Source organism: Pecten maximus, chromosome 14 (assembly GCF_902652985.1).
Source record: "Pecten maximus chromosome 14, xPecMax1.1, whole genome shotgun sequence".
Classification (NCBI taxonomy): Eukaryota; Metazoa; Mollusca; class Bivalvia; order Pectinida; family Pectinidae; genus Pecten; species Pecten maximus.
The window spans coordinates 13,945,921-13,970,992 of NC_047028.1; the positions used below are offsets into that span (position 1 = coordinate 13,945,921).

General features: G+C 34.4%; 1 protein-coding gene across 1 annotated transcript; it reads left to right on the top strand.

The window, feature by feature from the left end:
- The first annotated feature begins 9,181 nt into the window (after nucleotides 1-9,181).
- On the top strand, nucleotides 9,182-24,752 carry LOC117341760. Its single transcript, XM_033903623.1, has 18 exons — nucleotides 9,182-9,289; nucleotides 9,682-9,755; nucleotides 10,264-10,520; nucleotides 11,932-12,261; nucleotides 12,642-12,980; nucleotides 13,271-13,600; nucleotides 14,210-14,548; nucleotides 14,841-15,170; nucleotides 16,582-16,920; nucleotides 17,291-17,620; nucleotides 17,729-18,055; nucleotides 18,427-18,753; nucleotides 19,299-19,631; nucleotides 20,857-20,960; nucleotides 21,191-21,258; nucleotides 21,446-21,657; nucleotides 22,344-22,361; nucleotides 24,172-24,752. Exons 1-18 carry the CDS (start codon nucleotides 9,233-9,235, stop codon nucleotides 24,750-24,752), a joined length of 4,695 nt encoding a protein of 1,564 aa, XP_033759514.1. The 5' UTR covers nucleotides 9,182-9,232.
- The last annotated feature ends 320 nt before the right edge of the window (nucleotides 24,753-25,072 follow it).

Here is a 25,072-nt window from a genome sequence, read left to right on the forward strand (position 1 = left end):
TTTAATATTAACTAAGGAAACGATGTTTTCTTCCTACACATCGAAAACAAGTCTATACTATACTGATACATTAGTATATATCATAACCTATATTGTATTGTTAGGGGGAGGGGGATGAAAACACCATTTATCTCGATTTATGCTTATACATGTAAAGAGACAGGATAAACACGTAAAGAAGGGTTTCTTAGGTCCCGGCAAGACGGCTTTAGTCTCTCTAAAACAGAAAAAAAGATAACGAGGGTAAAGTAAAAAATTGACGACTGAACATTTTATACAGGTATGAAATATGAGACTTAATAATTCAAGCCTCGGAAAAGAACATTGATAAACCTACATTTGGGAAGACAGTGATTTTAAAAACATGTTTTAAAATTTTAAATTAAAAAAAAAAAAGTAAGAGAAAAAAAGAATTATTGATGATACTCAATGTCTAGCATTATGGTTAATGAAGGCTACTTTCCACCAATAGAGCAAATATTGGAAGTATATTTAACGAATAAACGATTTGCGGCATGATATGAAATTAAGATGCCGACGAGATTGCTTTATGACTGCTGTGCTCAATAAAAATGAATTATATCACATCACGTCAATCATTTCAATAAATGAACTTCAAAATAAAAATGTCTTCTCCTACATTATCCTGCTGTGGTTGAAAGACTCTACCTAGCTAGCTACATACAGCTTATCATGTGGAGTAAAACAAATCATTTATTCTGACTAACTACACATGTGAATCGATTTAAATAGACAAATCCGGCAATCTACTCTTACATAAGTCGCAAGAAAGTGCTCGCAACATTACTAAAGCGTTCCAAATAATATTTACTTTCGGTATATCGAACACCATGTAAGACTAGCTTATGGTAAGCAGGCAGTCGTCAAATAATCTTCTCAATATATTCATAGAGGTTCCCCAACGAGTGGAGATTGTTTATCATTTTTATCCAACTCGAACTAGTTAATTTTCCAATTTTGAAAAGACATGAGCTTTAGCGAGTGTCTTTTCAAGATTAGAAAATAAACTAAAAAGGGTTGGATAAAATTAATAAACAAACGCCATGACTCGGGGAACTTTTTTATCCCATAACTTCTTTACTTTCAAATGTAAGCTTGTCGAGTTCAAATTCTCCCCACGTAGCAACTAAATTCCGTGAAATAAAAATCACTACGCCACAAAGTATAGTTCGTTATGAACGAAAGCGTATCATCTATTTTAGATGCACGACTCATATCTTCTGTAAGTATATCTGTAAATGATATAATTTTACAAAACGAAATATTATTTTGACAATCCTTATGTCTGTGTGATTTACTAATAAGTAACTTGTTTAAATGACTCCGGCTTAAACATATTCGAAGACGACACTGTCATCGCGAAACTCGAAGGTCACCGCTGAATATTAGACTAATCATTGTCAGATTCAATTATCGGTCATTTCCTGGATTCCGTAGGTATGTTATTACTCGTTATTGTGTGATGTTAAATGTTCATTCTGAGATTTATTTATTCAAGACACCGTGCATTTCAACAAATATTTCGGAAACCGAGCGGGAGTGCTGAGCAATATGTAGGCCTATTTCACGTTTGTCACAAATGTCAGTAGAAATCCCATCAGTTTATTGACCGGAGACAAATGCTCCAAAATGATTTTTACATTTTTTGCGTTTTGGATATATATATTCGTAATAAAGGTAAGTGGAATGATATGAAAGTGCTTATTCGTTGATTTGTTTCTGTTGGTACAATATCCGTTCCGAATGACACCGAGCTATAGCTACGACTGTACAAGGAAAAGGGAAGCTCTAGGTCTACGTTACATGCCGCATTCGTTTCAATCAAATGACTACGATTAGGGACAGCGATTTAACCACTTTGTATTACATTTGTTCATTGTTTTGATAACTCATTCATGGCTATCGGGGTCCACTGCATATCGAGAATGAAGGGGGAAGGTGATGTGTCAGTTTTGTTTCGCTATAATCGATGCAATATTTCACTCCCGTGCGTCGTCTGTTTCACCATCATTAAATTATATTTCGTTCGACTCAAGCCCATGAGTAACCGACGTTTCCATGAGAACACCCCTCTCACCTAGTTATGCTAATGTTGACCACCGACAAATCCACAAAACGTGTCCATGTTGATCTTTTGAAGTCAAGACGGCAAAATAAGAATAAGTGAGAGTAGTAAAAATAGTGCGTGGTCCAAGGCAAGAGGTTAGCCAATCAGATTTGTTGGGGGTCACAAATGACCGAACGGAGGCTTAGAAAGTGGTTACAAACCGCAGCCAATGTGTACACAAAAACAATAACACACTGCTACGAATTTTATCACGTGCCATATCAGTTGTGAAACAAGCTTAGTTCTTGGATAAATATATTTCATCAATTGTTAAAAAAAACAAGATATATTTCTTAATACTTCTTATTCTGTCAAATGTATTTGTATGCCTCCTCATGTTACACATATCTTATGTGTCTGAGTGTTGAATAAAATCTGTAAATCTGTTGGTGAAAATTGTTCCAAAAGAAAAGAAAAGGAAAGAGGAATTTCATCACCTTTGTTTTATAAATACGCATAGAGTATAAAATGGCAGCTTAACAAATAATACGTTTACACATAGCATTACATGCAAGTGGTTCCCATTGACCACTGCAGGGATTGGAATTACCAGCAACGCCTGAATAGGGAACGACATTGGATCAACCAACTCCAAACCGGCTATCCACTCGGCATGAATGAGAGATAATCCTCCACATGTTACCTAGTTGAGGGACTCAAAATTCGAGATTTAGTCGCCTCTATCCTTCATTTGGAGTTCAAATGATGGAATAGATATGTAGTATAATCCATATTATAGTTTGAAGATCTCGGACGGACCCCAACTTGGGAATTCCCACCTTTTTCCACCTGTAGTTCTACGCCATCCTATTTATAGTAGGGATGTACAAATGTACATGTTTGTTCTTCAAGGCTTTATTATACCACTAATCTCTATTCTCGCTTATAGGAAGTACCCACTCCATATGTTTATCAATCAGACCAACCCCTACAGATCTCAAAAACACGCTTTTCTTTGGGACTTGGTTCGAAACAGCAGCTAATTAGCTGAATAAGTTGTGGGAGTAAATGTTATCGGTTTGTGACGAGTCGTCCTGATACAGCCACCCGATTATCGTTACCCAAATATGATCTTTCGACCACCAATGTGTTTGACTTTTAATGCATTAGTTATGCATTTCTACATAAATACTTTTATATTAGTTGATAGTTATTCAATTTCGTTTAAACAAACTAATTCTAGTCAGTAATATGGAATTTGCCACCCGTAGATGTCACTGCTAACCGCTGTTTGGACTGAGATTTGCGGTACGAAATGAACCTAACGCGTTGAAAAACAGAAACAAAAACATTCACTACATAGCACGCGCTGCCATTCACATCGATTCAACACGCGATGTTACTTTGTTAAACCTTTTGGTTATGGTATTTATTTATCTATTTACTTTTACCATCTGTACACAACCCAAGAGGTTTTCTAATTAATTAAATAGCTAGGGCATCGGCGAAGTATTTTATCGGCCGAGGGGGGTCGTTTTCAAAACATCGAGTGGAGTGTAAGCTAACCTTTACACCTAGTGCACTAGTAGTTTGGTTTGGTTTATTTTGTTCAACCTTTTATTAACAGCTAATGTCATTAAAGGACGCCCTCCCGTCCTTAGATACGACACAACCATAATTGGGGGATGTCTCGGAAACGATTTTTGGAAATCTGTACATGTATTATTTTTTTTAATCTCAATTGGATGCTTTTTAACTTGCACTGTCAGCTTTAAACAAAATAAACCAAACCAATTCAAAATGAAGTATTTAAATGTAAACTATGATGCTTATTTTGTTCAGTTACCTGGGTAGTACGCGAATATTCTCTTAATATGTTTAAATGAAAGCATTATTAGGCAAAGTTTATGTATGCTCGATATATAAACAACGGCCATATGTGTAGTTTATGATCAGTGCCCATTGTTATAGCCTCGTTTTCGGCTCCTTGACAAATCTCGCTAAAAGTATAAATACGGCGAGTTATTTTTATACACTGATGTCTCAAGGACTCCACCGGTCAAGCGTTTAGGCCAGTGGTCATTTTAATGTTGGGAGAGCGTGAATTAACATCATGTATTGCCATTAATACACCTGTACAACTAGAATTTTAGGTTGTTCGGGAGTATGTAGCTTTAAAGTCAGAAACCTGAACACATAAAGAAATTAATTAAACATTGATGTAAATACTGATAATTACATTGTAAGTGATCACAATAACAGTTATACATTTCAAAAGTTTAAGTTTATAAAAGGTATATGTTACTTGTAATACATCTTCCATTTTCTTTTTCTGAAATAGTTGAAATTTCTGTACATGTACCCGTGTGCTGGTATCGAATAATTTGAAGATCTAACATAATAGATCTGATTCGAGGTAAATGTATTAATGGCCTGAGGGAACAATTAATGTAATTTTTGTTATGAAATACATATACTGGCAAAGTTGGGGAGGGCGAGGGCAACAGTTTTAAGCTTATATACACATACATGATCATGTATCTGGAGCTGACAACACTTGTATTTGTAATTTCATAATTTTCTAAATAGTAACTGCTAAAAAATATATTATATAAACATGTGGATCTTGTGGACCTTAAGACAATGTTTTTTTTACAGTTCACGCTAACATGTTTTTGCCATATTGTTTAAAACAAAATTTTGGGATACATTTTGATCAGCATTTAAGTGTTTCCCTATTGCATTAAGAAAATGATTAATTGTTCATAACCTTAAAATTTATAACTGCTGGGAATTTTACCTCTTGTAATTTAAGAAAATCAGCATGTAAACTATATTTACTGAATATCATTATTGTGAAGAAAAATGTAGATTCGCAAAAAACAACTCTACATTTTTGAAAAACACCAACAGGTAGATAACATATATGGGTAGTCTTATATGCTAATTACAGGTAGGTAAGGCAGAGGAGCCTGGCACAGCATGCTATAGATGGACCCCTGGGGGAAGGGGGGAGGGGGACTATAGCCAGGTGTTAAAATAGGCACATCTTAAGACTGATCCTCATCTGATACATATATATATAGGTAAGGTGTTATGGAGGTCCATAAGATGGTGGTGAGGTTGGGTTTGGGCCCAGGTGGCCATGACAACAGGCATGTCCTGAGAGTTCCCATTATACATACAGGTACATGTACATGTACATAACTTCTGGAGTAGATATTATTTGTCTCTTACAGAACATAAATGATGATATACGAAACTTCTGATTCTTGATTTTTGATTATGTACTATGAAATTATTTCATAGTTGAATTAACAAATGTTAGTGAAGTAACAATGCATTGAATTTTAAAATATTTTGTCTGATGAAATAATAAATATTAAAATATATGTACATATACAGTGTACTTGAGAAAAAAAATTTACACACTGTCACCAAGGCCTAAGGTAGAATTATTCATTAATATAAAATGTATGCATCTAAAAAAAATAAATGAAAAGCACCAAATTTTGAAATCAGGAAGATAAACCTTAATTCTAGACTATAATGAAATATTTTTAAAACAAAAAAAATCAATGATAAAAAACCCACTACAAATCCAATTGATAAAGTTTGAATTCCTCTTGTGCAATAAATTATATACGAACCGCCGCCAATTTTATTTTGAGTTAATATTAAATACAATTTTATCAACATTTAAATATACCTTGTACAGTCAGAATGACAGATATAAGGCAGTCTATTTACACAGGTCTGTATATATAACAACTACAGATTTCTATCACAGGTGTCCAGTGGCACTGTCCATTACCTGTATATTGGGATTTCAGCCTTTTTGAGAATATCAGTGTAATGTAACCTTGTAATTTTTCCCATTGAAAAGATTGAGTAATCTAATTTTCAGCCTTTTTGCCCTTAGTCAATTTTCATCTCTGTCTAATTTACCTGTAGTTTAAATGAAGTGCACTACTAGTTTAAACGTAGTGCACTAGGGTGTAAAGGTTAGCTTACCCTCAACTGTAACGATATTTATTGTTGTTTATACTCACTATATTTGTGTAAGTGTTCCATGTTCTATGTCTATATGTGATCGTTTGTAATGTACCTGCGTCTTGATAAAGGGGCAGATTGCCTCGAAAATTCGACAACTTACTTGTCTGTACAGTTTTATACAGACAGTTTTATGCCCGCTTGTGTACTTTAATTAGTCCTATAATGCAGTCCGTGTAATTTGAAACTTAATTACCTAGTTTGTATAAATTATCAAGGTCGTTTGTGTACCATGTCTGGTTTTGTTCCTAATTCTTCTCCGACGAAGGGACTATAAAGACTGGCACAAACGGTTTCCGATCCAACAGAGGAGACATCATCCGGATTCGTGTAATATAAGACTTTACTATTTATATAGCAACACAGCTATTGTTCGTGATCAAATGAAAATATGAGAACATGTCAAAATAATGGTCGTTTAACATCCCTTTGATATGTTACAAAACCAACCAGGTAGAACTGTATACTGTTTATCATCTAATTTCGGTCGCGATGATATTTGAACGGTCAACATGACTAAACGTAACAAAACCAGATAAAATAAAGCCATTTTATAAACCTGCCAAAGTAACGCATGCACACAAACATGTTAGCTTACCTTTCAGTGATGGTTCCTAATATATCCTAACATAGCAATGACATCTATCACAATTCATTAAGAAAAAAAAGAATAAAAAACAGCACATGCAACTATCATATAAAAGGCCAATACTTAAATATGTTGATCATCATATGTAACTCAGATTTCTAACTAGTAATAATGTTGATAATATGTAAGTTGGTGTTTGAAGTTGTGTTCAGATGTGTAAAATGTATTTGTAAATTGTAGTATTAAAATACTAATTTATATCACTTGATATATACAATATCTCAAGATTGTTGGACAAAGTGTGGTAACTGCGGAGATAAACATTTGCTACAGAGCATGCGCTGTAATCACATCGTTTTAACTTGCTCTGTTACGTTTTCAACTTTTTACTAGGCTATTTAGTTACATGATCTGTGCACCACCTAAAATGTATTATAATTCATAACCATAGGCCTTCAGCGAATGAATTATCGACCATTAACACAAAAACGACATTGCTCGCTGTTTATCCACTAATCTTATGTATCTGTTTCATATTATATATATGTATGTGATTGTAATTTACCTGTGTCTTGATAAAGGGGCAGATTACATCGAGCGTTCGGGAATGTTTTGCCTTTACTGTCGTTATTACTGCATGACTAATCATAATACGAGTCTATACCGTCAAATGCTGGTCTTATGCACATTGTCTGGGTTAAACTATTTTTCACTTCGACTGCTGCTTGTTAACATGGCCATGCTCGAGGTCCTTTTATATTTAAGCATTATAGTCGCTTAAGGTAACAAAAATATGCAGTTTATATATGAGTTGTCTCCCTTTTACTGCATCGCTAGAAAAGATATATATCATAATGCATGGTACAGGAAGGGTGATCAATTAGTCTAAAACTTTTTAATGATAAATTTGTATAAACATTGATGGTGAGAGAATGGATCCCTCCGAGATCTCTGGTTTTCAGATATTGAGTTTGACTATCAAGGACAAACATTAAGAACAAATACCTGTCTTGCAAGCCCGTACCATGGATGAGGTTATCTGGGATAGAAATGCATTTAACAACTATGCACTTCGTGACGATTATTCCGTCGGAAGACTCAACTGGAATGTAATGGCAAACAGCTCTAAGTTACATTGGAGTAAAGACAAATGGCCGGAGGTAAATTTTATACAAATATCATGTGTTGTTGTATCTAGTTGTTATATTCTGTTGTTCTTATTTTAATTTCCATTACTTACTACCAGCCTTATTACCAATTGTTTACACATGCATGGAATATGTTCCAGTTTCGTGATAAAAGTACTGAAAAAGAATTAGTAGAAACTCGTTATTTAATAATTGTTCTGAAAGAATATTATTTCATACCATACTCTTTTCCCCAAAGAAGTTTTCTACAAATATTCAGTGAACATACTCAAGAAATTAATAATGATTAAAGATTGATTCATTTCAGAGGTATGCGAGGCCGAACAGTTTATCAGACGATACGAGTTATGACGGAGATAGCCCGACTCGTCGCTATGTCCGACCCAAGCGTGACCGATGTTCCCCACCAGAGAAGAGACGATACAATCCAAATATTCCACTTTTTGTTCTGACTGCATGCATAGTAACGGTCATTGTAGCTACTCCTCTGTTGATTGTTTTCGTGTTCAGACAAGGTAGTGTGATGCATATACATGTATATGTATAAAGTATTAGTTATACTAAAAGCAATATGATGCATATTCTGTTAAGTGAATATATCCAAAACACCTTTGATTTAAGCTGTTACATGTAAAGCAACACTGGAGTAAATGACAATGTTGATGCCGAATTGATGCCTTTACGAAGGTGATGATATATGCATCCTTTACCAGACAACAGCAGAAAATGATATAATTGCTTTGGAAAGACCATTTAATAGTCTTATCATATTACATAACATCATAAGAAAATTACTTTCGTCATATATTATACTTTTGATTACCGCACTAGAATTGAATTCGATTATGTTGTATTTAACAGGAACATTAATAGATCGTATATAAAGGAATACTATGACATATTGTATTCCTTTATTTTCCCTTATGATTGCATTCATCAAATGTTTATTTTGTTCATCATGACTTGACACACTTCTACGCATTAGTTGTTGTTATTCACGTTAAAGTCATTATGTCATGGCGTCAACAAACTATCCTAGAAATAAGTTGTACTTTTTCAGGAATCCCCCTCACCGAAGGTAAGTTTCTCTGATTTGATATTTATTATCTGAACATAAATCTTGTTGTAAAATACTAAAAACTATCTATGTCCTTCTTGACATCCTATACATTAATTTCCATCTACGGTATACTAATCCTTCCCGTTAAGTTCAAATTTGATTCTTTCTGCAAACAACTTCTTGATTAATTTATAAAATATTATTTAATACTGGTAATTGTGTGTCATACTTTTTTTATAATTGAAATTATTTTCTTGACGAACACAGGAAAAGTAAGCTTGAAATTGAAGTTGGCAGACCAGTTTCAGAGTGGCATGGAGGATTCTACATCTGCTGTATTCAAATCGACAGCAGATGAACTTTGTTCAGGGGTAACCGTTTAACTTTAATTAAACCCAAAATTCAACCAATACAAAAAAAACATCATCCACATAATTTCCTTCTCTTGAATTTTGAAACAAGCTGGATTAATATTAAGATAGTTAGATTTGTGATTCTGTTTCCATGGTTAAATTTGTGATTCTGTTTCCATGGTTAAATTTGTGATGCTGTTTCCATGGTTAAATTTGTGATGATGTTTCCATGGTTAAATTTGTGATTCTGTTTCCATGGTTAAATTTGTGATGCTGTTTCCATGGTTAAATTTGTGATTCTGTTTCCATGGTTAAATTTGTGATTCTGTTTCCATGGTTAAATTTGTGATTCTGTTTCCACAATTGTGACATTTTACAACAACAACTGAATCTTGTATATCTATCAATAGACAAAGCAGGCAATGACTTCAGATTATAGCTTCCCACGAGATACCAGCTTTGGGTGCAAAGTAGAATCGCTAAGGTAAATATATCGGGTACTCTTAACTCTACTCTCATCTTCTTCTATAACTGTATTGATCAAGCGCCGAAGCAACGAAAAATATAAGATCGTTCTATTTTCCAGAACACATGATCTTATTCGCCGTGTGTTCCTTCAAGGGTCAATGCCTGTCAATAACTGATTCTTGTAGATATAGTTTGTATTAAATATTTTATCATCAAATGCTATGTATACATGTATATATAATCAAAATGTATAAATGATGTGTGAATGTTTGTTTGAGTTACCTCCCTTAAATGTTAGTTATACATGTATTTTTTTTCATTTCATAGTAAATTTGTATATCTTATTTCATATTTATACGATCCACTTGCCACCTTAGAAGAGAATTTATATAGGCTTGGCATGCTATTTGATTATTTTGACTAATACCATCAAATGTCAATAACATGTGCTTGAAAATAACAAAATTATGAATGATTTATGCTTCACGGCATCATGGTAATAGTGTTAGTTTATATCTTTCCAGACAAGGAAGCATAATTGTTGTACTTCTGGTCACCTTCAATGTATATGGCAGTTACACAATACCCGACAACGACGAATATGTCCAGACAATAGTTTCATACATAGGAGCCGATATGAAACTGGGGTCATTCACAGTTATATATGGGTCCATAGCTGTTATTGTAGCTTCCTATAAGACACAAGGGATAGAAACCCGTGTTACAAAACCAACCACTCCCGAACCTACAACAACAGAACCAAAGACGCCTACACCACCCGGTATATTTATTTTTGTTGCTCTACTTACATGTACAATCGTGTATCGTTACGTCAGAATCTAGGTTTGTTATTTTTATTCTTTTTTTTAAATCAATTGGAATCGGTGAATAAAACCTAATTATTTATTACAAAATGTTTTATATAAATGTCGATGAAACTACATTTGTATGCGTTGATTTTTGACGTAATTTGTAATTGATTAATAAAGCAATTTTTTACAGTGAAATATCGAATATAATTCATTCTATAACAGTGATTTTTTTCTCTAGTGAAAAATATCCCTTTATCTGAGTTGACCAATCAAACCATTGCTTACAAACGTCTGACCTGCAGGTAGGGCGTAAGAATTGCACCTGCTGCCCCTGTTGAATTGTTGAATGATCGTAAGAGGCCATTAACTTGGGATCTTATTATTCTCTTCTTTCTTAACAACTTTCTTCTTCCTTATGTCTCCCTTGACAATGCCCCACTTTGTGCCTTTAGTTGAGCGTTGGCCGCTGTGGGGAATGCGTTAGGTTCCGTCCCCTAGCCGAGACACACCAGAGTCTTTACAAATGGTAGTTGCTACCCTTGCTTAGCGCTCAGCATATTTGGAGTGGGACGACTGTTTCGCCCGTTGTCAGTATAATGCGACCAGGTGAGGTGTGCTGCTGGGTGTCTTCGGCAGTATGCTCCAGTGAGATAGCACTATAAATCGGCAAAGTTCCGGCCTATCACAAGGAGACTTAACACGAACATACCGCAGCCTCCCAAAACACACATAAGCACTCACCACACGCATCCATGTCGCACGCACGGGAAGCCGTCCTTAAATGACCTTAGCTGTTAATAGGACGTAAAACAAAATAAACCAAACCAAACCAAACCAAACCATACAAACGAAAGAAACATACATACACGTGTACTCATGCGGCTAATATATTAATATCAAATATTAGCCCCGATCGTGAACTTACTTTTGTATTGCTGAAGACACTGTCAGATATCCTCTATATATTCATTGAAGTTTAATTATTTTGACGTCATGGCATTTGTTTAATTTTGAATGAAACTGATTTACTTACATGTCATCAGATACAATGTACTATATCATGTTAAATGTCTGCTGTGCTTTATAACATTCTACTACCGTTTTAATTGTATTTGTTTCATATTCAATGCACTAAAAAACTCATCCTTAACTTATTAGGAAACACCCTCAAATGTTTTTGTTGAGATTAGTACGTGTTCAGAAATATAACTTCTCAGTTTGTTCTAACCTCCCATTGGTAACCTCATTATCCAAGGCATGATTATCACGCGCCAAAAGCCTACATTAAAGTGCTACTGATGGCCCAAGACGTTGAATAAATACATATTTGTAAGATAAGCCCATGTGACTCGCGTGACTGTACCTTGATATTTTTTTCAGAAATGCAACTCGTTAGCTCACTCTCAACTCCTAATGGCGACCTCATTATTGAATGCAATGTCCACTACGCACCAAAAGCCTGGAATACAGTCAAATTGATGTCCTCAGATGCCAACACTGGGATTTTAGCTGTCGGACATGTAAATGGAACGACACAAAGCGACAACAACGCGCACCACATAAACTTTCGAGCTGATGATAGTAATGTTTCAATTAGCCTACTCTTCCCCAACACAACGAAACACTGTTTTTCCAGGAGTAACTACACGTGTTCAATCTATAGAAATGAGGATGTTTTTGTAGAGACAACGGAATATATTTCCACCCCAGGTATGTTCTATCATCGTTTGGTAATTTGTGCGTTATCGAATAGATAAGCTTGACATTTTTGTTTTCAATGATATTTGCAATAATTTTGACTAACGAATCGAACACCTTCAACAATTTGCAAATGTTCAACTGTAATACGAAATACAAAACATATTGCATTGATATATGCAATATCACATCAATTACGGGATGAATGATTTAAACTTCCAAGTCAACTTGTAAAACAAAATATGTCATATCACGGCATTTGAATATCTGAGCGCAAAATGAATACGTGATGATAATGTACAGGAGGGTAAAAACAGAATTCAACGCTTCAACTTGCAAAATCTTGATTTAAATCGTGAGGAAATTTATCATCGCCATTCATTTACTTCTAGTTGAAGAAGCAGCACAAAATCCTGAAATAGATGGAATCACAACAGTGAACGAGGGTGACACATATACAGTTAACTGTTCCGGAGACCTGGCTCCGCCATCTACTACACTCAACCTGTTCACAAGAACAGCCAATGCCACATCCTTTACAAAGTCATCAGTCGTTGCTCTAAGTACTATTGGTAATATCACCGAATCCTGCTACCTCCAAACAACAAAGAGTTATAATCTGATTGCTGACAGAACAGATAATGGTACAGAGATGAGGTGTGAGGCAGTTAACACATCTCCAGGCTCACAGACGATTTCCGATTCACGAGTGATTGTGGTGAACGTTGCCGGTAAATACTCTAATCACTTCAATATATATCAGTAGACTTAGTTTTCGTCTGTCTCGAATCTCAGACTTTTGAGAGTTATTCAGGACTAATGCACATGTTATATTTTTTTAATTTGTGCTATTTTGCGAAATAACGCCTATTTTTTGTTATATATATATTTGGCCATGATGGCAATGCTACTATATTCATCGATACAAATAATAAATTATTTGGACATCTTACACAAAAGTAAAGGCATATACTTGATAATATCACGTAACTCACGTGACTTTAAATTGGTATATTTTCAGAAATGCAACTGGTTAGCTCACTCTCATCTCCTAATGGCGACCTCATTATTGAATGCAATGTCCACTACGCACCAAAAGCCTGGAATACAGTCAAATTGGTGTCCTCAGATGCCAACACTAGAATTTTAGCTGTCGGACATGTAAATGGAACGACACAAAGCGACAACAACGCGTACCATCTAAACTTTCAAGCTGATGATAGTAACGTTTCAATAAGCCTACTCTTCCCCAACACAACGAAACACTGTTTTGCCAGGAGTAACTACACGTGTTCACTCTATAGAAATGAGGATGTCTTTGTAGAGACAACGGAATATATTTCCACCCCAGGTATGTTCTGTCATCGTTTGGTAATTTGTACATTATCAAAATGTATACGCCTTACACTTTTGCTTTTTGATAATATTTGCAATAACTTTGACCTATGAATCGAACATCTATAACAATTGCAAAAGTTCAACTGTAATACGAAATACAAAAAAGTATTGAGATATGCAATTTCATATCGATTACAGGATGAATGATTTAAACTCCATATCAAATTAATAAAATGTCATATCACCACGTTTGAATATCTGAGCGCGAAATCATACGTGATGATAATGTACAGGAGGGCAAAAGCAGAATTTAATATTTGAATATGGTCGAACTAGTTACATCATGATTTCAATCTTCAACTGTAATACGAAATACAAAACATAATGTATTCATATATGCAATTTCACATCGATTAGGGGATGAATTATTTAAACTTCATTTCAATTTGTAAAAAAAAATTATGTCATATCACGACATTTGAATATCTGAGAACAAATTGAATATGTGTTGATAATGTACAGGAGGGTAAAAAGAGAATTTAAGATTTTGAATATGGTCGATCTAGTAACATCTTGATTTAAATCACGAGGAACTTTCTCATTGCCATTCATTCTCTTCTAGTTGAAGAAGCAGCACAACATCCTGAAATTGAAGGAATCACAACAGTGAACGAGGGGGACACATATACAGCTAACTGTTCCGGAGACCTGGCTCCGCCATCTACTACACTCAACCTGTTCACAAGAACAGCCAATGCCACATCCTTTACAAAGTCATCAGTCGTTGCTCTAAGTACTATTGGTAATCTCACCGAATCCTGCTACCTCCAAACAACAAAGAGTTATAATCTGATTGCTGACAGAACAGATAATGGTACAGAGATGAGGTGTGAGGCAGTTAACACATCTCCAGGCTCACGGACGATTTCCGATTCACGAGTGATTGTGGTGAACGTTGCCGGTAAATACTCTAATCACTTCAATATATATCAGTAGACTTAGTTTTCGTCTGTCTCGAATCTCAGACTTTTGAGAGTTATTCAGGACTAATGCACATGTTATATTTTTTTAATTTGTGCTATTTTGCGAAATAACGCCTATTTTTTGTTATATATATATTTGGCCATGATGGCAATGCTACAATATTCATTGATGCAAATAATAAATTGTTTGGAAATGTTACACAAAAGTAATAGCATATATCTTTAATAATATCGCGTAACTCACGTGACTTTAAATTGATATAATTTCAGAAATGCAACTGGTTAGCTCACTCTCATCTCCTAATGGCGACCTCATTATTGAATGCAATGTCCACTACGCACCAAAAGCCTGGAATACAGTCAAATTGATGTCCTCAGATGCCAACACAGGAATTTTAGCTGTCGGACATGTAAATGGAACGACACAAAGCGACAACAACGCGTACCAACTAAACTTTCAAGCTGATGATAGTAACGTTTCAATAAGCCTACTCTTCCCCAACACAACGAAACACTGTTTTGCCAGGAGTAACTACACGTGTTCACTCTATAGAAATGAGCATGTTTTTGTAGAGACAACGGAATATATTTCCATCCCAGGTATGTTTTGTCATCGTTTGGTAATTTGTGCATTATCAAAATGTATAGGCCTTACATTTTTGTTTTTAGTCCCCTACCGGGGGAACCGGGGGGGACTATTGGTTTTGCCTGCGTTAGTCTGTCAGTCCGTCAGTACGTCCGTCCGGTTAAAGTTTTGGTTCAAGTTTTATAATGACACAACATTCACTTAATAATGGTATAAGGATGCTGATTCTTTGCATATAGAATTTTGGGTGTGTGGCATTACGTTTGTGTGGTTAAAACTGAAAAAAATTACTTTCTTTTTTTGAAATTTTGTGCATATTATGAACTTTACTTTTTTCTCTGTATTCTTCAGGTTAAAGTTTTGGTTAAAATTTTATGATGGCACACCATACACTTAATAATGGTATTAGAATGCTGATTCTTTACATAGAGGTTTTTGGGTGTGTGGCATTACGTTTGTGTGGTTAAAACTGAAAAAAAAATATTTTCTTTTTTTGAAATTTTTGGCATATTATGAACTTTACTTTTTTCTCTGTATTCTTCAGGTTAAAGTTTTGGTTAAAATTTTATGATGGCACACCATACACTTAATAATGGTATTAGGATGCTGATTCTTTGCATAGAGGTTTTTTTTGGGTGTGTGGCATTACTTTTGTACAGTTAAAAATGAAAAAATATTTTTATTTTTTTTTATTTTTTTTCCATAATATGGACTTAACTGTTTTCTCTGTATTATATTCTTCACTGATCTGAGATTCTTTTAGACTAAAATCAGTGTACTACTATGCTGTGATATGCAGAATCATGTTTATATTTCAATCCAAGGCTGTTATTACACATTTCAATTTGAATTCACTTTAAATTCTTTTGCTCTGTACAGTAGACATACCAAAAGAATACCTGAATATCTTTTAGGGGCAGGGAACATTGTTTATTCAACCCAATAGAGTTGAATTTACACATTGTTTGGAATGAGCTTATTTTCATAAAATGGTAATGTTTCAGTTTTGCTTAACTTGTTTACTCAAATTTGGCTGAAGTTTTATCTTGAGGGCACCGGTAGGGGACATGTATTGGTTTAGCAATACTTACAGAATGCTTGTTTAATAATATTTCCAGTAACTTTGATTAATGAATCGAACATCTATAACAATTGCAAATGTTCAACAGTAATACGAAATACAAAACATATTGTATTGAAATATGCAATAGCACATCGATTACGGGATGAATGATTGAAACTTCCATTTCAATTTGTAAAACATATGTCATATCACGACATTTGAATATCAGAGCGCAAAATGAATAGGTAATAATAATGTACAGGACGGTAAAAAGAGAATTCAACGCTTTGAATATGGTCGAACTAGTTAGATCTTGATTTAAATCACGAGGAACTTTCTCATCGTCATTCATTCACTTCTAGTTGAAGAAGCAGCACAGAATCCTGAAATAGATGAAATCACAACAGTGAACGAGGGAGACACATATACAGTTAACTGTTCCGGAGACCTGGCTCCACAATCTACTACACTCGACCTCTACACAAGAACAGCAAATGCCACATCCTATACAAAGTCCCCAGTCGATGCCCTAGTTACTATTGGTAATCTCACCGAATCCTGCTACATCCAAACAACAAAGAGTTACAATCTGATTGCTGACAGAACAGATAATGGTACAGAGATGAGGTGTGAGGCAGTTAATACATCACCAGGTTCACAGACGATTTCAGATTCACGAATGATTGTGGTGAACGTTGCCGGTAAATACTCTTATAACTTAAATATGTTACAGAAGACTTAGTTTTCTTTCTATGCTGAATTCAATAATTTTTATTCCGCAATAAAGCACAAATAAATCCACATTGTAATGATAATTTGCGAAATAACGCCTTTTTTATTTTGAGATATTTTACAGGGAGAATGTTAGGTATGCTCAAATTTTGTTGTATCCAGTGTTTAATTAGTACATACAGTTCGTAACTTCTACTTATTCGATAATGAAGCAATGTTTAAAAATGTATGATTTGTTTTGACAATCAGGGGACAATTCTGTTCTTTAAGACATTGTGTACTTATTTATTTGTTAATATAAACTAAATGTCATGTCACTATAGATCGAGATATTTTCAGAAATGCAACTTGCCAGCTCGCTCTCATCTCCTAATGGTGACCTCATTATTGAATGCAATGCCAAATTCGCGCCAAAAGACTGGAGTGAGTTGAAATTGATGTCAAATAGTACCAATATCGGGGTTGTAGCTGTTGGCTATGTAAATGGATCGGCACAAAAGGACAACAGTTCGTACCAAATGACCTTGCAATCTGCCGAGAGTAACGTTTCAATAAGCCTACTCTTCCCCAACACAACTAAACACTGTTTTGTTGGAAGTGACTACACGTGTTTACTCTATAGAAATGGGGATATCGTTGTAGAAACTACTGAATATATTTCCATCCCAGGTACGTTATGTCTGCATTTGCTGAATGGAAAATTCGTTATAACATTATGCTTATTTTAATTAAGATATAAAGAAATATGAAAATTATTTATTTTCTTATTTTCTGTAGCTATAGATGCCGCTGAAAACGTTGTAATTTTTGGAAATACTACGTTGAATGAAGGAGACAAATACGAAGTAAATTGTACTGGGGACCTGGCACCACCGTCTAGTACACTGGACCTGTACATCAAAGCAGTGAACGCCACGTCTTTTAAAAAGTCTTCGGCATCGCCTCAAATTACAATTGACAAACTGACTGATGTTTGTTACCTTCAAACAACAAAGAGTTACACGTTTGTTGCCGACAGAGATGTCAACGGAACACAACTAAAGTGTGAGGGAATAAATGCAACTGCAGTTTCTGGAATAAAGTCGCTCATAGTACGAATCATCGGTAAATATAACTTTCACTACGATGACCTTCATTCTCTCCTACATTTTCTGTCTTTTTCGTTTTTGGCGCAGTATAAAATCTCACTGAGCTGTATTAAAACGTATTTTCGCAATGTAAAACGGATATTCTCTCTGTAAATGAGCATTTAATGCTTGGACAAAATGAAACCAATTTTCTCATGATGTGTTCTTCATTGTCCACAAATCTCCATTAACATACTCGTGCAATATATTAAGAGTGTTTTTATTCTGATGATATATAGTTCTGTCGTATCCAAAAATAAATGATAACAACTGCTAATTGTATGTTTGTCCATTCCAACTATGATCTATCAAAAATGCTGACGATATTGATCGTTGTATTCATTCCAGAGATGGAAATGAATGATTCTATAACAACTCCCGGAGAGGAGATGACCATAAGCTGTAACATCCGATATGCTCCATCTGGCTGGGAAGACTTTAGTATTGTGTCAGAAGATAATACTGACATACATGGTAGAGCCTTTCCAAACGGAACTATTGTCCAGGGCAATAGTACATATATAGTTGGATTACAACAGAACAGCGAGGACATGACACTGAGCATTATGTTTCCTAACACCACTACACACTGTACCGCGAGAGGACGCTACATGTGTAGATTAACATTTATGGGAAGTGAGGTCATCAATGATACAGCAACAGCTATCATTTCAGGTAAAATATTATTAGATGAAGTATTTGTAGAAGCATGGTTTTTGTGTATGTTTGATACAGTGCGAGTTTTCATTTGTAGTCCTCATACAACATATTGGCTCTTTGTACATGCATGGAATTAAGATCTAAACTCGATCATGGACATGTAAAAAGTTGGTCAAGTTATGGCAATTGATATCGGCGAATTATACATTCGTTCATCACTGAACCATACAAGGAATGGAATCTTTGTGTAAGCTTACAATTTGCCAAAAATGATATTTTTGTGTAACAAAGCTAAAAATAAAGAAGTTTAGAAAATGCTATAAAATGTATGGTTGGGAGACATTTTTATCAGAAATTTTGTTGTGATATGAGAGAAAACCACTTTTTAATACGTGTGTTTGTAGGCTATGGATATTCCACCCTCGCGATAACAAATTGTGTAAAACCGCATCTTCTGACCCTCGGGTGGAAAATCTCTTTCCTACATACACACGTGTTATGAAGTTCTATGATCTTTAAAAAAAATAGTCAGCAGAAACCTGCGCTGTCTTTTATTACAGATCTCGCCAGTGGGCTTGTACTTGAAGGGAACAATACAGTTCAGGAAGGTGAACGGTATACTTTGAACTGTTCTGGAAAAGTAGCTACAGAAGGAGGAGATCTCGAACTTTATGTACGCTTCAGGAACACATCAGACTTCGTCAAGTTTACTGAAGTTCCCACAATAGCTATTGGTGGAAATGATGACTCCTGCTATCAGACTATAACCAAGACTTACGAGCTCATTGCTGAGACAGTCCAGAATGGTTCGGAATTCCAATGCGTGGCCACTAATAATAAACTCACCTCCTACCAAATCAGCAGCACCATTGATATGGTAGTTGATTTTGCAGGTATGATACTTTGTGGCAATCTAGCTTTCTGAGATATCAGAAAAAAATTCCAAATCCTCTCCGCTATCTCTTAACAAAAACAGACAGATAATTCCTTAAAATAACAAATAGACCGCGACAGGATCGTCAATGCACACTATTCGCGGTCATTTCCTATGAAAATACATCGAAATTGGTAACGTATAGTCTGCAAATGTTAAAGCTATGCTTTTTTGTGCGATTTATATCCTGAATGTTACAATTTCCGGAAATCGTTAAAAAGCGGAACTCTTAAATCCATAACATTTTGCTTTGCCATTTAAGAAATTCTGCAAGTCTTATAAACTTTGACCTCCAAAGCGATCATCTAAATTATTACCCTTCTTGTGCTTGGTGCATTATCTTAAACTGAACAACATTTTGTCATTGTTCCAGCCAAGTATATTTAGAATCTTTGATAAATTCTTTTCATCACTGTTATGGTCAATGATTTTCTCTTACCTCTGAAATAAACAAATCAATTTTTGATTCAGTCATTAATTACATACATTAAATACAAAATAAAATGTAATTAATTGAACACATATATATGTAAATACCCTATATCTTATCTTGGGCTTACAGGACCTGAAGTAAAGTCCTTGAATGCAGGTGAAATATATGCTATTAAAACAATACTGTATATACGTGTAGCTGTTTTGCATATGTATATCTGAACACATTACTTATGTGTGCGTCTTCTTTCAGTAAAAACAAGTCAATCTTTGTCGTATATTCGAAATACTCATTTTCCGTTTTTGGTGTCTGTTTGTGATTTGATGTTTGTATGTAATATTGCCCAAATTTCTTCAGATTTGTAACCATATCAAATGAGTGTTGTTAATTACATGCCATATTTCCTGTTTAAAATATCTTGATTGCTTAATTAATCATGATTTAACCTGATTATGAATAGATTTATGTTTTCTGATTTACTAGAGGGAGAAAATTTAGGCTTATAGTGCGCCTCTATATGAAGGTTATTCAGGACAAATACAATATACAATTTCATTGATAAATGAAGGCGTTGTAAGGTAAGTAGGTAGTAGCAATTGAATCAGCCACGTGTTATGTTTACTTCTGAATCTATTTCACCTAAAACAAATATTTTCTGAACGTCGTAGTCACATTTCTGTTGATAAACCTTTTTCATTAATATTGATACTTTGAAATCAAACCCTTAAAAATACATACCTATTCCAATCAGATTTCAGCACTAGTTTTCATTTGCAAAACACTACATGGGTCCCTGCCTATGGCGACAAAAACAGTCCGGAATTCAAAGCTTTCGCTGAAAGCATAGAAAACGATGTAAGTACATGTACTTATGTGTATTCAATTTCATAACTTATTCAGTTACCAGCTGATTCTATTAGGTGGACTCTAGAAATATCATAGTAATTCACAACTTGAGCTTTCTTGAAATACTTGATCTGTTGGTATTGTTGTTGCGTTCTGCCATCTCTTACCTTTTTAGTAACTTCCTTCTTGTTGATATTTTCACTAGGTTTCTTCATAGTATCTATTATATATTTTTGCAGACAGACTACGTGTACAGCCAAAGCCCCTTGAAGGATAACTTCCAGAGAAGTAAAGTCATCGAACTCAAGTAGGTACAATGTAATCCTTGGGTACAATATATACAGATTTGTCTTTTTGTTTCTGTGTTGTTTCATTACACTGCTAGATTAATGACACTGAATAATGAAAAAGCAATGTTTAAATATCAATTTTATATTTTCGTGGTCGTGATAGACGATTGAAACAGAAAATACATCTATTTTATGTTTTATTAGACCTGGAAGTGTATTCGCCGTGATCGTGATGTTTATACACTTGGAGTTGATAATCGATGATGGTTCCAGCAATATAATCACAACAAAACTGACGCCCTCTGACATTATATCAGCATTCACGGACACCCTACCATTGGTTTCTAACAATCTGTCTAACAGTACTATTTTACAAGTAGATACCGACAGCATTACCGGTGAAATTGTTATAACAGGTAAGTTAAGCATGCATTTTATTATTTTCGTACAAAATAAATGAAACAACTTCGTGAAAGTTATACGAGAATTAGCTTATGTATTCAATCGACTCAATTCGATAATTGACTGTCAACTTAATGAACACATACAGACATGGGATAAACTGTATTCACGTTGTAAAAATATGGCCATCCTTAGGGAAACTGCTGCTTTTTTAACGAAAATGTTCCTTAAAGGTACCTTATATGTTTTTGTTTTATTGGCCGTTCAATTTTAACGTACTGATGATAATTACATTGATATTTTCAACAACAAAATATCGTATAGCATCTCTTGCGTAAAATTCAAGGTAAAAGTGAGTTTTTTTTACTTTTCGTAATACACATTATATGGTTAATGTAAACAGAATGTTTAGTGAATACATTTCGTAGATCCTGTGCCTTTTAAGACAGTTCGTTCATTAGATCAAAGTAAAATGAATGTATAATTAGATTTGAAATACACGTTAACCTTGTGTAAGCTAAGGCGAATAATATTTCGTTTGTATTTGTTTTACATTGATAGTACGAATATAAATACGCTCAATTATTGTGGCCTTTTAAGTCTGATGTAAATCAATCTAGCAGCATTCTCAACGAACCGTCTTTATTGAGAATAGGCGGTGGATATTGATAATAAATCGTTGATATTGTGTTTGTTTTAGATCCTGAGGATGACTTCGGTAAGTAATAAAATGACAAAGAGGTTTTAAGTTAAATGTTCGCAGGACATATGTACATTTTGTATGACAAAGTGAATATATTGTCATCATTTGTTATTATAAGATCAAATACTGGTAATCTGCCATTTTTTTCAATAAAATGAACATGATAGAAAAATTCATTTACCATTTTGGTATCTTTGAATTTAAGAACAATATTATTTTTTTCTTTCAAATACACGTTTTTGTTCTCAAACTTTAAATTATTGAACTATATTTTGATAATCGCCAAGAGAGCATATAACCAGTATGCATTTTTAATACTATTTTTATATTGATAATGATTTTATGATAAAAGACCTCTTCAAAATCGATTATAAAATACAGATTGGAGCTTGTTGGGATTTTGTGTATAATTATCTACCTGTACAGATTAAGGTTGAATCAAACGCAACCGTGCTCCTCACACAGTTGTTCAACAAATCTATGTTACTAATGACATTGCCACAAATAGAAACATATTAAAGAACACCTTCATTTTTCTAGTGTATAATAAGCTGCCGAAACCACTTTATTCCGTAATACAGCAAAATGCAAGTTATAATAAGTACATATAATTGTAGCTGATATTTTCCTCAAAATAATCTTCTATTGCTCTATATTTAAGTTATTGATGAGAAATCATTTTAACTATGGTTGAATCTTTCACCTGAATTAGTTATGGAAGTTTATTTTTTAAATCTGTTCCATACAATTAAGTAATCTATGAGCATTGTATTCTTTAAAATATCCGTCCTTCTACGAGGAGGAAGTGCATTAATGTAACCCGAGAGTAGTGTACAGTATAAACGATTGATTATGTTCATCATATTCCCCAGATATATTACAAAATATATATCAGCATTTAGTGATAAAGCTTTTATAAAAGTTTTTTAATACGCTTGTACTTACATGTATGTTTAAAATAAAGAAAGAGAACATTTCGTTGATCTAGCTTTTGTTGTATTCTTCTTTGAAAGTATGGAGGAATCAATACGAATTACGGATTCCTTTTCATGACATCAATAATTGAAATCCAGCAAAATCAAATATGGCTGAAACTTAAATAAAATGCTAATGTAACGAAAACGAACATAATAGCAGTGTTAGAAGGTCAAACATGACAAAGAAACGTGTTCCCCGTTTATCCATATAAAGACATTATATAGCTTGCAGGTACTTACTAGTGTGAGAATGTTTTCGAAAATTATTTCGGATGTGTTTCAAAAATGATCGAACGGAAATAAAATGAGAGGAAGCGTAATGAAATGTATAACCCGTAGGTCAGAGAACAGAATACAAGTAGATGACTAGTGGAAATCAAAAGATTTCCAATAATTTCTTTCCTATTTAATTATAGAAGGCAACGACGTAAAGGCGTCATTAATATAATAGACTCTAATACAAAAAAAAACCAGTAAAACACTGAGCGATGGACCGACTTCGACAAGATTTGAAAAATATAAGTCGTTTAAATATGTTACTACTTCATATTGATTGCAGTACTCCCGATGTTATTCTTCATCTTTCATATTTTTATATATTAAACAAAATATCACAATATTAGCCACACGAGTGAAATACATCTGGCATTACTGAACATACTGTTAGATATTATGCTATTAATCTTTATAGCAAAATACAGGGTTAGTTTTTAATTTTCCCCATTGTTGTTTGTAAACAGTGTTCTAATTGGTCAAATCAGAAAAGTGATTTTTATAGAATCATTCTTTTCGATATTTCACGAGTACACATGTAATAAATGTCTATTTTCTATTCACATTGTTTGCAGACTGTGTTACGCGGACCGATGTTATATTTCTCCTGGATGCATCCACAAGTATTGGAAGTAGTAACTTCATACTAATGAAATATTTCATTAAAAACTACACTGCGAATATTTTGTTAGGTAGTAACGCTATTCAAATTGGTATTGCCAAGTTTTCAACCAACGCGAGCAATGAATTCTGGCTAAATGAACATTATGGAGCATTGACTATTAATCCGGCGATAGATGCCATAGTATACACCAGCAGATCAACATGTATAGCCAAGGGACTAGAGTTTGTTCGATCAAATTCCCTTACCACTGCGAATGGAGCAAGACAGGACGCTTCGAAGGTAATCATTCTTATGACTGATGGACAAGCGCACGATCAGCCGGCAGCAATCGCCAGTACACTAAGAGCTGAGGGCGTCCTCATAGCTTGCGTTGGAATAGGGAGTGGAATTGATATGACCCAGTTAAACAACATCGCATACAACTCCTCGTTCATTTTTTTAGCGTCCGATTTCAACGTGTTAGCACAAATCGCGGACACGGTGAAAGGATCATCATGTTTTGATAACGGCTCCGGAAATCAATTTAATTGAGCAATATTGACACGATGAACAGATCGAGAAGATAGGGTAGTTGTGAGGCAAATTATATAACTTTAGATACGATTAATGCAAAAAGGTAACACTGAGCTTATGAATATTAAGGCATGATCATCCCAATTAATCATATTAATCATATACTTTTAAGATAAAAGAGATATATCTCTTATATCCGATTCATACCTTGTAATCCTGTGTTATCCTGGTTTTGTAGTTGAAGCATGAACATATTGTTTCTCACACCTTTGCACTGTAAAATACATTTGTTCCATGTTGAACACCAATATCTGTATCCAACATGAGTTCACTAAGTG